This window comes from Empidonax traillii, unplaced genomic scaffold (genome assembly GCF_003031625.1).
Source record: "Empidonax traillii isolate 1590-97213 ecotype Southwest subspecies unplaced genomic scaffold, ASM303162v1 scaffold119:size1479319, whole genome shotgun sequence".
In the NCBI taxonomy this organism is placed as follows: Eukaryota; Metazoa; Chordata; class Aves; order Passeriformes; family Tyrannidae; genus Empidonax; species Empidonax traillii.
This window is the reverse complement of record NW_020955312.1, coordinates 998972-1013971: the sequence shown is the minus strand read 5'-3', so window position 1 is coordinate 1013971 and position 15000 is coordinate 998972. Positions and strand designations below refer to the sequence as shown.

Genomic DNA, 15000 nt, shown 5'->3' with positions numbered 1-15000 from the left:
AATTTGTACAGAGAGTTAGGAAAATAATTTTTTATAGTTAAGCAGATCTTTTTATAAGAAGCTACTCAAAAGAACAGCAGTATTTACTTTTGCCTGCATTTGTGTGATTCACAGCTGAATACTTCTCTTGTGTATTCAGTGACAAATGGCAATCACTTTATCATTTATCTTATGACAAATAGCAGATTCAACCACAAACTGCTGGCCGTAGCAAACTTACAGGATGAAGTTCTTTATTGTTTATGGTTTGTGGGTTGATGTATTCATGCCTTGTTTATTTGTGAAATGAACAAAAATCAGTAAGCAGGCATGAACAAAAAATTTGGCCACACAATCAATTGTGCTCCCCACCCATCCCCATTTTCCAAGGACCTTGCAAGGAAATTCACTGAACTAGGTCTAAGCTGTAAGCTGCCTTCAGAAAAAAAAAAAAAAAAAAAAAGTCATTAAAGGATGCACCAAATTGTGACATTATGCCCTTAAGCCAAAATAACACTGAATGGCGTTCCTACCTCACATTAACCTCCTGAATAAGGGTCTGTTTCACAGATAGCTGTTGTCGTAGGCAAATGATGTCAGACAATGCTAGACACACACTTGGGTGGAGTCAGCCTAAGCAATATTTTTGTTTTTACAAGCTTCTGTATTTAAAGGCAAGTAATCAGTGACATGTTTTATAAATTTGGGTATTCTATAACTAAATACCTTTTTAGATCACTGTGATTATTGTGTAGACAAGGAACAAAGATGTCCAGAATTTTGTGTAGCTGAAACTAAATTCATAGTTTAGACCTTAGATGAAAGAATCCTTTTTTCAAACCGTGTTGTAGAGCAAATATGTCTGTCTCGGTTGTAATGAGCTGTACAAAGAGACAGTTTCTCAGATAAATAAGACTTAGCCCAGTTAGGGCTGTAAAAATAAGAAACCTGGTCTGAAATGAATTAATAGGTCAGCTACTGTACATGGTGCACTGGCGTGATGTGTTCCCACTGATCCACCCTATGTGAAATTCAAGTCACTTCATGCTGAAAGTTTGAGAGTACCTTCTTCTAATTTTGGTCCATTTTCTGACAAAGCACACCCTAAGCTGGTGGAATCAGCCTTCGTGATTCTACTCTGCTGTAGTGAATCCTCGGGTTACATAGTTAAATCATAGTTGCTTCTATGTTACTAGCAATCCTAGTTTTGAAGAGTTATCTGGAACACAAGGTATAGGAGGTGGGACCTATACTCAAGTGATGCTTTCAGATTTCTGACAACCTGAGGCAGTAACCCTAAAACCATGTCCTATGATCAACTCAATATGTTTGTGCAACTAAGCAAAGTACGTAGCTGTGGTATCTCAATTCCTGTTATCTCCACATACACTTGCGGTTTCACTGGAGAGCCACAGAAGAAAATGTTTTCTTTTGAATGTTCTTTTAGTTCTGGAACTGATATTTGTAGGAGTCCATAGACAGAAGTGTGAATCATTGAATCAGTTCAGTCAGTTGGACTTCAATCCCTGGGACTTCACCAGAACAGTCTAAAGCCTATATTTATATTTTTGTATTTCTCCTGCCAAACTTCAAAACTGCATGCCACCTTTGTAATAAGAACCAGAGACTTTTAGTACCAAAGTGAAGATTCAGCTTTGTTTGTTTTTTGTTTTCTTTTGTTTGTTTCCTTTTTTTTTTTTTCATTTTGTCCAAGTATATTAGTTCATGAACAGATAAATTATTTTTCATCTAGGTTTGTAACTCACTGACTCACTGGCATATGAATTGTGTGGTGTCTATACTGCAGTAAGGAACTTCAAAATTTTCAAATACCTCATCAACCTAAATTACTTCTTTACTTCATTTTAGTTGCTTCATGTGTACACCAAAGGGAAAAAGATCCGATCAAAAAAAGGAATGACACCTATATAGCCTGCTTTTTCAGTATTTCATGGAGACTATAAGTATAAATAACCACCAAACTACCAACTTATGATAGTAAGATAATTGCCTGTCAGCAAAAACATCCGTCGTTATCCTAAATGCACGATCTTGATTAGCAGGGATCTAGGAAAACCAGAGACACACTGGTGTCCCTAGTTTTATCTGGAGCTTTTTCATTTTACTCACCTTTGTTACAAAGATAAGATGCATGATAATTGTCAGTTTTAATTGTGTTACTCAGTAATGAATCACTGAACGTGTCTTGACTACTTCTTAAGAAAAAGAAAAATTTTCTAAGAAAGGCATCATCTTCAGTAAAAGACCATAACCTCCTGTCTTCTATCAATTTAGGAAGTATTCTTTAAAGATGTGGAAACGTTTGCCCTTTCATTATGAAATTTTAGTTCTAGAGCTTTATGTAATTGCTTACAACCTTGTATTTTAAATAGCTTGTCTAAAAGATTATTTAGCTGAATAGCAGGGGAATTTCCAGAATGCATTGTTGTTTGTCTGGCAAGTTGTACAGAGTGCATCAAAACTTGAACCACTAAAAATTCTTTACCAGGTGATTTACATTTTGACCCATAGTCAATAGTAAGACAACTATGCAAAAGTAATATCAGTTTCATAGCTATGGCTCACATACTACAGCCAAAAATAGTTTTGTTTTATTTTGTTTTGTTTTGTTTTAAAAGGCCTGAACCTACCATTATATGATAGAGCAATTTTAGTTAAAATAATTTTAAACTATCTAATTAGACAATAAGGGATCTGAAGTCTCAACTTCAAAGTGTCTCAACTGGCAATGCATTGATGAAAAAATGAGCCACAATGACTTTGCAGAAGATCTTTTTGATGATTGCAACGTCATAGGATACTATAGGCAGTTGCCTGAGGCCAAAGAAATTCAGTAAACAGTTCAACAAACAACCCAAAAACTGAGTTACTGGGATTCATGACAGTGAAATCACACACACACTAAACATCAAGTTAAGGTGTTGGGAGTCTTGTATTATCTCTTCAAAGAGACCTTCTGAAGAATGTATAGGTACAATAGAGAAAGAACTGTGATTTAAGTATTTTCTTTAAAATTTAATCTTTAAAATAATGAAAATTTAAGACGTACTGAAGAAATGCAGCTTGTACTTTTAAAGAATTTCAAATGGATGTGTACTTTAATTTATTATTTGCTCCAAGAGTCATAGTGTATTGTCTCTTATCAGACTCATGAATGTAAGTATAAAAAAAAAAAAAGGATTTTTGAGAAAACATATCCTTTATTAAGTCACCATTCAGAAGCTGCGCTGAATCTGAATTTGTTGCACAAACTCCCCAAATTTAGTATATCTAATAAAATAAAAATTTTGAAACCCTCTTTATTGAGTTGGAAATACAGAAATATCTCCTAGTGTTCACTGTCATTTCAACATAGAACTAAAAATCCCGTCATAACCCTTCCTTTTTTTATTGGAAAAGAGAAAAGCTGACTCAGAACCTGCTCTGAAGTCCAGTTCCAAAATGGGATCCTGCTAGCCTTCCAGTAAGAGCGTTATGTCCAAAAGACATGAATAGAAGGTATTTAGAGTGTTAGGAGTTGAGATGTAACCCTGCTCCAGCAGAATTGTCTCCTGCTTCTTGATGAAGGAGCAGAGGTTTTGATAAACTGCAAGGCAGACATTTCCTGCTCTTTCTATCCATTTTGAACATGAAATAATGTGTGTTGATTGTACTATCTAGGAATAACAGGGTTTTTGGGACCATAATTTTTAAGAGGTTGCTTGATTAAGTCATAGACAGGAAATTAGGTTATACCTGTTTCTGCAATGCAAATAAACCCCATGGGAATACAAGGGGTTATTTCAACTCAAATGGCATATGCCAGTATATTTGAATTTGGTACAAATCAAATTAAAGTGGCAGACATGAAGAAAAGAACACAATTCTACAGTTTTATTACTTTATGATTCTGTCTGTCTGCTAAGGAAGGAGGGGAAAGCCTCCTGTATATTCTAATTACATTCATTCTTGGAAAATAATGATCTCTTCAGGTGAATTATTTATCTGTCATATTTTCTAGCACTGCAGTTCCAGTGCTGGTAGTTAGATCATAACAAGTTTGTTAGTTGAAACTTGTGCTTGTGACATATGGAATGCAAAACCGTCTAGTCATCCACCAGTATTCTGTGCTGCCATAGTCTTTAAGCATTTTCAGTCAGCCAAAATTTTCTATTATCAAAAATCTTTTATCTGCATTATTTACTCAGGTTGATTTCAGTAGCTTGAATTTCCCAGTAAAATGTGTCCCTAAGAGGAATGAATGGTTAAATTAGCTGAAATAGCACTTTTGAGAAACTGAACAGGTGTATACACATTTTACTTAGATACTAATAGCTGGGCAGACCTATTCTTTGCTAATAGAAGTAATTGTTTAAATATTATTTCATTTTTTAAAATTTGCCTTTGGCTCTTCAGCTAGGACATACCAACCCTCTTTGGTAAGGTATATTGCTGGTTTTTTGAGCAGTGGTGGTCAAAAGATGCTGTTACTTGTTTGATTATGTCAGAGATTAAAGTAGCTGCAAACCATTTTGCGTGTCAGCTAGCACAGGGATTATCCAATGCTGGTAAATAGTGTCTTAATAAGCATGTCTGTTTTCAGTAGGCATTGGTACAGACCAGTCAGATAAGAATGAAAGAGAGTTTGCCAGCTTGGAAGTTTGGTTTGTTTTTTTCCAGGGTGATTGATATGACAGTAAACTTCATATAGCCAGTAGGCAAAACAAACAACTCAGACAAAGCAGCAGAGGATATTTTAAAGAACAGAAAAAAAGTCTTTTTTTTTTTTCCCTAAAATCATAAAAGAATCTATAAATTACTGTCTCAGGACTGTTTACCCAATAGATAAAAATTACTGTTTTCTTCAGGGGTCCTAGTCCAATCTGGCTACTGGAACACAGTTTTGTAAAAAGACCTGCATGAGCACGTTTTCCTCTTTCAGAATGCACTTGAACAAAGATCAGTATTAACAGTTCTCTCTCTAGAATACAATGGTCATAAAAACAGAAATAGGTATTTTTAGGTTTTGACAGGGAAGTTCAAGTGGGCTGGTCACACAACAGGGCTTAGATCTGTTAGAAATGGATTCTCTTACTGTAGATCGGAACATTAAGAAGTCAGAAGATTGGTTAGAAGTCTTTTTTTTTTTTTTCCACTAAAACCTGAAAATTCCTAAGGACTTCACCAAGAAAATGATGGAAACCTAGATTAATTGTAAATATACAGATTAGTTCAAAATCCAAGTTTAACCAATATGTAGCAAAGACTTTTTCTTGATAAACATTTATTGTTTAATGTTAATTTTCAACTTGATCTACAGTAAGCATCACATACGTAAAGAAAGTCATCTACAGACAACTTAGAAGCTCAGGACCATGATACCTATTTCATGGTTTTGTCTACCTTCATTTTTTTGAGAACATCTTTTGGCTATTGTAGAGTACAAAGGCTATATCTTCTCTCTCCAAAATCTGTGCAGCCTCATTATTTTCAGCAGAATCTTGACTTTATTTAATTTTTTTCCTCAATTTCTTTAATATTTTGCACATTATGTTAATCAAGACCTAAATTTCCTTTATCCTACAGAGATGGTTAAAGGCAGAATGAGCTCCCAAAATGAAGCTGAAGGGTTTTACCCTGTTGCAAAGATCACCATTTGCAGTTACCCTTATGCAGAAACATGTACTGTTATTCAGTTCCCTTCTTATCATTCCTAAAAGCTTTTCACACTTCAGTTTCCACAAATGCAATTGTTTTTGGTGCAATAAGATTTAGAAAACCGCTGTTGCGTAGTGATTTTCGTCTGCACTGGACAGGAGCATTCATACCTATTTTTTAAAAAATGCTGGATTTAGAAAATCTGTTACAAATAGTTGGAAATGTTACATTTTGGATTTTTAAGGCATTATTTAAAAATTTCAGAGATTCCTCAATTAAGCACATACACTCAACACACATTTTAATGTTTATGAAGTTATATATTTTAAATGCAGTTTTCATTTAAGCTGTAGCCTGTAACAAGTTTTAACCCAAACAAATTATAAACTTGGAGAGTATTAATGGTCTTGGAAATGTATATTCACATCACAGAAAATTTTCAGGTGTCTAAAAACTTTGCCATTCAGATCTGATGAATTTTAAAGGATTTATGAGTACAAAATTAAAGAGCTGCAGGAAAAAAATTTAGATTAGTATCCACACAATGAGGGCATTTTAGTATGCAGCTTGTAATTTAATAAAATTAAATTTGTAATTTAAAAAAAGTTAAGTCAAAGTCAAATTTGACATTTATTATTTTCTCTAAGTATTAAATGCAAACTTGAATGTGCTGTTATTTTATCTATAACACAACCCTTGGGAAAGTATAACAGTGGCATATGCTCTGAGGAAATCTGTAAGGTAAACCCCATCTACTTACTGTTCCTTAACAACTGAAATTTAATAAGGTGCATCTGTACTGAATGATAGCAAAATAGTTTCACTCTGAACTGATGAATGGTGTTGTAGTTTTGACATTTTGGATGCTGCAAATCCAGTTAATGCTCTTTATATCTATATTTTATTTTTATATTTTTTATGTTCCTTATATAGTACTTCTGAAAACAGTTACATTTGCCAGTTGAGCACAGCAATTACCTTCCCTTAGCAATTTCAATCAAATATGTGTTTAGTATCAGACCTGGTCTGAATATTTTATTATATTTATAATCCATAAATAATTTAATAATGCAACATATTTTATCATTTGTGTATCCATAAAATATCTGTGTATGTAGGCAGTGGACTTTCCAGGACAGTTAGACTTCAGAAAATATCTTAATGACATGTACGGTCTCATAAAGCTCCTTAGTTTTAACACTGGAAAGTACTTAATGCTAATCTTTTAAATCCACAAGAGTGTGATTTTTTTTTCTCATTCTGAATGTCAGAGTATATGCTCATATCCTGCATTATGACCTGTTTTCTCTAAAGCCCCTTCTACTCTAGAGCTGCTTAAAGTTGTTGAAAGAACCCAAATGGTATTGCTTACATCATGGCCATTCCCAAATGAAAACATTAATACTATCCATGTAAATGCTCTTCTTGTTTAGCTTCAAGAAGAGGAAACTGAGAGAAGACCTCATTGCAGTCTGCAACTTCCTTGTGAGGGGGAGAGGAGGGACAGGCACTGACCTCTTCCTCGTGGTAGCCAGTGACAAGGGAATAGTTTGAAGCAATGTCAGGGGAGGTTTAGCTTGGATCTTAGGAAAGAGATTGTCACCCAGAGGGTGTTTGGGCACTGGAACAGGCTCCCCAGGGAACTGGTCACAGCACCAAGCCTGACAGAGTTCAATAAGTGTTTGGACAATGCTCTCAGGCACATGATTTGACTCTTGGGGATCGTCCTGTGCAGGGCCGGGAGTTGGAATTTGATGATCCTTGTGAGTCCCTTCCAACTCAGGATATTCTATGATTCTATGATTCAATACGAAAATACTAATATTTTTTCCCCTTTAAATCAAAACACTACATTAGACATTTTATTTTGTTCTCTTTATTATTTTATTAAATTTTATATTTTATAGCTGGATCCCGGAAATGTAGAGCTCATGTTTATGGTAACCTTGCTTATGGTAATGTTGTTGATTGACTCCCCATCATAGAAAACCATTACACATATTAATACAATACTATTTTCTTAGATATATCTGAAATTCTGCATTGAAATTCTAGTGGGAAGAAAAGGAGAGGACTTTGGAAACTTTTTTTTGTTTATTCTGAATTTATTTATAAGGAATATTTCAGATTTTCATATAATGATGTGAAGTAGAGAGTTGTAACTTACCCCTGTGATGTAAGTACAGATAAATCCAACTGTCTATTGTACCATTCTTCTATAATTATTCTGCTCTTAATTTATTTTGTGCCCACAAACCTCTTACAGATAGTCTAAGAGAACCATTTACAAGGCCAGTGTAACACATGTGTGGAATGACGAGATTCTATGTTAACATCAATGGTAGTGCCACACAGTCCTACCTGTATTCTTGATCAGTGGTATAAAAGTAATACACAATTTGAGAAAGATATTTCTGAAATGTTATTGACCATAGAGTTTTCCATAGTATTTTCTTTCATCTTGGCTTTGGAGACTCAAGACTGGGATAATGCTGTCTTCCAAAACAGCAATGAAAACACCTGGCAGATTATTTGTAATTCTAATCAGTTTTTAAACTATTGGCCTTCATTACACAGCCCACAGAGTGCTTGTGGCCCACAACATGTATAATTGTAACCCACCATAAATTAGTATCTTGGCCTCTATAATTCAGTGTTGCAGAAGCTATTGTTTATCCAAAAGAACATTGTTCTTGTGAAAAGATGAGTTACTTCTAATATGTATACTAATTACTGAAAATTATTGTATGACAATTGGACATCCTCAACCAGTCATAACAAAGAAATACTGTCAAGTTGTCAGCTCGTAAACCTACTCCTTGGAGCTGAGGCACTGGCGGTAAGTTAGCTTATGTTTTGAATAGAGGCCGAGTTTCTCTAAAGCTGTATTTTGTTACTCTGTTTCACTTCCCTTTTCTGATCTAGTGCACTGTATAGGAAAATGAAAACTACTGCCCATTTTAAATTATTGGTGAAATTGTGTTGAATAAATATTTTAAGATAACATTTACTGTAATTTATTTCCATTATAAACATTATCAGGAAGAACTGAAAAGATTGTCACCTATCTCTAATGGCAGATTTTCTTCAGTTTTAGAGATTTCTCAGGTTACACGAATCTCCCTAGCAGCAGAAGATGTTTTCATCTGCACTGGGAATAATTATTAAATACTTCTGGTTTACCTATGTATGCATGACCACTCTGGGCCATCACATCACAGATGTGATGCATTACCTCAGAGTACAAATCTGATGTATTTTTTGTGAATTGCATCAGTCAGGTAGGAATTTTGGTATTGCATTTCTTTCCAATTTGCATATGGAATTAAGAAAAAACAGCAGTTTTTAAATTGAAATTAAAATAATTCCAGTATGCTATACAAGGAATAAAAAAACTGACCCAGAAGGCTTAAGAGGGAATGAGAACTACATTTAACTTTTTGAAAACTGAATTATAAATTTATTGCTCAATTTCAAATCATGGCATTTCTTTATTATTCTAATGCAGTGGTGGCCAATTTGTAGGCAAGAACAGTGCATTCCCAGCTGGTTACATCCATAACTATATTAATTTGTGAGTAATAAAGAGAATGCCCACTGTATCATTGCATGTTCACCAGATGTGGGGAATAAAGAAATGCCATGATGTACAAGGAACAGCATATGGGATATGAGAATGACTGTGAGGCTGTTGGAAAGAAAAATAGTAGGGAAGTAGGCTGTCAGGTCACTTCTTGTCACCTACATCCCCGCAGTTAAGGAGAGTATGGAGCAAGTGTTAAAAAAGGTGCCATATTGCCAGAGTAGTGCTAAAACCTCTTTGTTAAGGAGGAGGATGAGACTCCTCAGGCTTAAAACAGTATACTCATTTAGATTTGAAAATAACTTGGAAGGTCTGTAGTCCAATCTCCTGCTCAAACCATTCAGATTGCTTCTTCCTGGACCTTGAGTTTTTCCTGCACCACCAAGAATGTTAATTTGCAACTCTTAAAAAAATCTCAGCCTTCCTTTTTCCTGTGCCACAGGGCAATGTACCTTGGGCAGCATTGAATATAAAACCCCAAGGACTGTTGACTGAGTCAGCTGGGTTTTGTTACTTATGTTGTCATATAGCTAGATTGATTTGGAGGTGCTGAAAACTTTACTTAATTAAGAGTAGCATTGATATTTCAAAGGCTGACTTCAGCATTATATGGGCACGTGCATATTATGCTGTGCTCAACTTTAAATAAATAAAATCAAAATAATGGGTTCCTGATTTATTTTTTATTCCATTATTTGTTTGTTTTTGTTATTGCTTGGTAAAGCTAAAGAGTATGACTAGTCTGAGTCTGCACATGGTGTCACAGTTGAAAATTCTATTTTTTCTAGACTTCATAAATGCTGATACAAACTTCCTGAGGTTTTGGGTATATTTTCCAGTATTTAAAATAATTAGCATTTTGCATTAACCTTTTAAAAGACAGATATGTAAAGTAAGACAAACTTGGGAAAGCAAAATAAAATCACAAATGACATTTAGTGGGAAAACCATGAAAGGGAATTGTCTTTAATTAGTTCACAGTTGGAGATTTGTTCATACTGCTTATTTTAGTTAAGTCTTTCATCGAGAAGAAAAGAACTATTTAACTTTCAGGATCCTTGGAGGGAGAGGGCCTTACCACACATGTATCTCAGATATCTCTTCCAAAATATTCTTACATTTTTTATGTAGCCACACTATACTACCTATAAATACAGAAATTGTTATATTTAATCTATGAAAGTTACCATTTTCAGTGAAATTTATTTGGATTATTTTCAAAGTAGTGCTATAGGAGAGAACATTAAATTTTGTGTCTCTGGGCTGTTAAACAAAAAAAGCAAATGTTTCTATAGCACTGGAGCCACAGTCTTAGCTTTGAAAGGTGTGTATCTGGTTCAGCAAGTTCTGTCATACCCATCCTTAATATCAGCTGTTAATGCTGCCTTTCCTGTCTAAAAAATAAAATATCTCTGTATCTAAATAGATACAGATACTTTTTTCCAAAAGTGTGAGATTCTACTCTGTTTGGAATGCGCTTAAGCCCAAAACATCTGTGAGCTCATTAGCAAGAAACTCAGAAGGTGCAACTAGTGCGCCATTCTTCCCACATTCAGGAAAGGAGTTCCTGTTCCTTTTGTTTTAATCTGTCCTTCAATTTACTCGTGTAACAATGGTGGGTTTTATTCTTCAGCAAATTTTCTTTTGCTCTGCTAATAAGACCATGAGAATTTGGTAGGATACCATTAATTGAAAGCTGGTTTACGTGCATTGAAGTTCTGAAGAATAGTGGAATTTGAAAAATAGCACACTATTAGTTACCTTGCTTAGTCAATTAGGAACTGGTAAGTGTAGTATGTGCTGTTGGGATAAATACTTACATGATGTAGTGTCCAAGAGCTAGTTAATCACAGCTGTAAGTCTCCTCAGTTGTATAATTGTTTCTAAGCGCTTTCAATAGATTGCTGACTTTCATGCTGTGAGTCTGAAAAACTTGCCCCATTTTCCTCCTGTTTGCTAAATTAAATCCTGACCAAATTTTAAAATAGAGCATATATAAATTGAGCATATATAACTGCGAATAAATATTTACTCCTCTTTTGAGAATATAAATGTTTTGCTCATGGTTGTCTTCCCTAAAATCTCCAAAATTAAAACAGATTATCAAGATAGAAATCATTCCAAATCTGCTACACTGATAGATGCTCTTCAGTGCTGACTGGTACATTAAAAGCCTGGAAATCTTGATTTTTAATCCTGTTGTGATACTTATTACATGGATCTTAAAGTCACTTTAACTCTTTTAACTTACTGTCTTATCTGATAATTCCACTCAATATTTTTGGAGATTTATTGTTCTTTTGAAAATTAAAAAAAAAATCAAAAAACAGTTGTTCATTCAGAGAAGACCATGACAGATAATTTTCAAGTTTTCAGTGATGATCTTATGGATCTCATGAGAATAGAAAATATTTTAGCGAGGGTAAATATTTGTCTTGTACCTATGGACCCAGATATGAAGCTCAAACTGTCTCAGAAAGAATTTTACTGTTCTTTAGCTTTCTCTTTCTTGCACCAACTTTTGATACTGCCTTTGACACAAATGAATGTGGAAACAGTATACATACAAAGGGAAGGTTTAATACTAATATTCTATCTTGACAGGAGCGATAAAAACTGGGAGGCTATGCCTCATTGTTTAGTGACAAAATTAATGACTATTATTATCCATCTTTCTCTTCACCTTTATTTGCATCTACATCTTGAGTACTGTGAACTGAAAATTAAACTTAAAAATTAGATACTACACCGAAAGGTGTAACTTTCTAACAAGTTCTGGATTGTAATTTTAATGTACTGGACATTTAGTTGGAGTTATTTTTTAAATTATCTGAGGGATACTTGAGGGCTGGAGAGAAAATCAGCACCTATAGCTCTCATGATGTGATACACGAGACGTCAACAATCTAAATTATTGGCACCACTTGTTCTGTAGATTACCAGAAGTCAATAGTGTCAGCATCCCTAGGTACTAACCAGGGACAATGAATGCTTTCACTTTTAATAACTTGAAAAATCTTGTATTGTTTTTTTTTCTAACTTGTTTCTAACTGCTATAAAATTTTCTTTGAGAATCTACTGTCAGCTTTAAATGCGTACCTGAAGATGGGTACAGATCTTGGTACCACTTCAATTAAGAAAAAAATCATGATGAAGGCCCTTTTGATTTTTTGATGTGTAAGATGTCCTGTTACTTTTGTTCTTAGGAATGCTGTGATGCCTTCTAACTTGTACTAAGTTGATCAGCTTATAATGTATTGAATTGTCTCTTGCCTGCTAGCCTATGTTTTGGTTTTTTTTGTTTTTTTTTTGCTGGAAATATCTTGTCACATCTTACAGTGTCCTTTCACTGACTTGGTTCTGTCTTCCATTTTTTTACTTGTTGTAAGTAAAAGAAGCTCTGTGTTAAAATGAAAGAGGTAATGACAACTGAAAAAGGAAACTGTTGTAAAAATTACAGGAAACATAAGAAAATATATGCCATTTTGTGGTCTTACAATTAGATAGAGACTTTTTTATGGGCTAGCACAGATCACAGAAGGTACATTGTTTACAAATTCTAAGTGATACAGTGAGTACCGAAAATTAAGTGGAGTCTGGACATATGGGGGAAGATTTCCAGTCCATGGTGTGGGGAGAGAAGGTTAGTCAATCTCTTTTTATCAAGATTCTCAAAAGCAAACAGTTATACTGCTGTACTTAGCTGTCTTTTGATAGAGTCTATGCATTTCATGGATTATGGGAGCATTTTAAAGAGACTAAACGTCTGTGCTGTAGTGTTAACCATTTTGCATACTCTCACAAATACTTAGTGCTCTTTTGACTGCTCTTTAAGATCTCAATAGGTCATAGCTATGCCCAAATGAGGGAAACTCCTAGAGAATCCCAAAACAGAAGCAGCCTTTCCTGGCAGCTACTTGAATAAATACGAAGAACAGATATTTCTTGTTTAAGTGCTTCAAGCAGCATCTATATCTGTACAGTACGGCAGTCTATGGCCTCATTTTACTATTTCATCTTACCATGAGTGCTCTCCCCAGTTTTTCCCTTGGCTTTCTCAGCATATGTAAGACTCGCTCTTCCAAAAGATTTAAGCAGCATAAGGAGTAGTATTTTGACTTAAAGCACAGAAGCAAATGTTGGGACGGTTATCTTCCTTCTCTGATATTTGGGGTCTTTTGCCTATTACAAGTAATTTGGGCGCACATACTGTTATTAAAATTAACGGAGTGTTAAGAATGTTCCACATAAATTGAGCTCTTCTGATGCCATATCCATTTTGTGTCATTTTAGGTATCTTGATGGATTGTACTGAAATATTAGTGAAATCACTTATTTGTTAATAAGGTATTTTCATACCATTTTTCATACTAAGTTATGTGATTTTTTAAACTTTGTAATATAGTAAAGAAGGTTTTGATTTACAAATAATGGAGTAAGAAGCATAATGAATATTAAGAGTCTGTTGGAAAACCCTTTCCTTGTGCACTTGTGCCAGTTGTTAAACATCAGTCAAAATTAGGCTGCCTACCTGTAAAAAACCCACAAAAACCCAGACCCCTTTAAAGCTAATTTAGCATCTTTACTGGTGCAAAAGAAATATCTGTACAGAAAAGAAGCAAGAGAAGGAAATAAAATTAAATACATACACAATGCCATCTCCAAATGTACTAGACTGAAGATAGAACACTGGGTACCCAATCTACCTTTTAGGGTTCGTTTCTATTCACTGACTGCATAATCAAAAAGAGGTGTAAATAAAGAACCTTAATCAGTCAAATAGGTTGATTTGCTTAGAATCTTACTCTGGCAGAAAAAAAATATTTATTTGAGCTTTTCCACAAGCCTCAAAAACTCATTATATTCTGGTGAAATGTCCTAAGATGAAAGTTAAAAAGTATTTCTCAGGACTTTCCCAGTCTTTGCTCATTCTGCAGGCTTACTGCTCTTACGTGATTTTCAGCCACCTCTATCCTGTACTCTGGGAGTTTCTTCTCATTGAATATGTTCAGCGGCTTTCAGATAAAGGATATGTTCCTCAGTGTCTCCTCAGTAGACTCCATCTGATCACAGAGCAGCAGCCAAGACCAAGGACAGAGGTCTCCTTTCTGCTTTCAGCCATTAAACACTTAAGGAAGAATGGAACACAAAATTCATAATTCACTGTCAACAAAGAAAATGAATACTGCTTATACTCCTTATTTGATGAAAAATGTTTTTTTGGTTCCAATAGCAAGTTTGTTTTTTTCGTTTAACCAGTATTGGTTTGTTTGCTATGTACTGCAAGAATTTTAGTGTTGTCATAATTGGAGACAACGCTAGGTTTAGATATATTAAACCCTAGTTAAGAGTATCAGTCTTGACCTCAGAGTTTTCTTTTCAAAGGTTTAATTTGAGAATAAGAACAGTGATGCAGTAATTTGAAACTTTTGTAGGAAATTTACAACATCAAAAAAAAGTATCATAGTGTACATCTCCATGCTATCAGGATTGAGTGAAAGAAAAAATTGTTTGACTTCTCTTTGGGGATGTTTGAATCTACATGATTTTGAGCTAGTAGGTAATTTTCTATTAGCTAACTTTGTGGTGGGCTCCCCCTAGATGGCTGCTAAGTCCCCACAGCCACTCACTCAATTCCCAAACCTCTATCCCTAGCAGGATGGGGGAAGAGAAATGGAAGAGTAAAATCAAGAAAAATTGTGTATCAAGATAAAAATATTTTAATAAGTGAAGGAGAAGTAGAAGGGGGAAGGGAAGGGAAGGGAAGGGAAGGGAAGGGA

The 15000-nt window shown here is 34.7% G+C and overlaps 1 protein-coding gene across 1 annotated transcript in view; it reads left to right on the top strand.

Moving 5' to 3' along the window:
• Positions 1 to 15000, top strand: part of CCDC178 (coiled-coil domain containing 178) — a 182995-nt gene that overhangs the window by 86571 nt on the left and 81424 nt on the right. Inside the window, 2 exon segments of the mRNA XM_027883171.1 lie at positions 4722 to 4753; positions 4808 to 4811. Of these exon segments, the coding sequence (XP_027738972.1) occupies positions 4722 to 4753; positions 4808 to 4811 (36 nt within the window).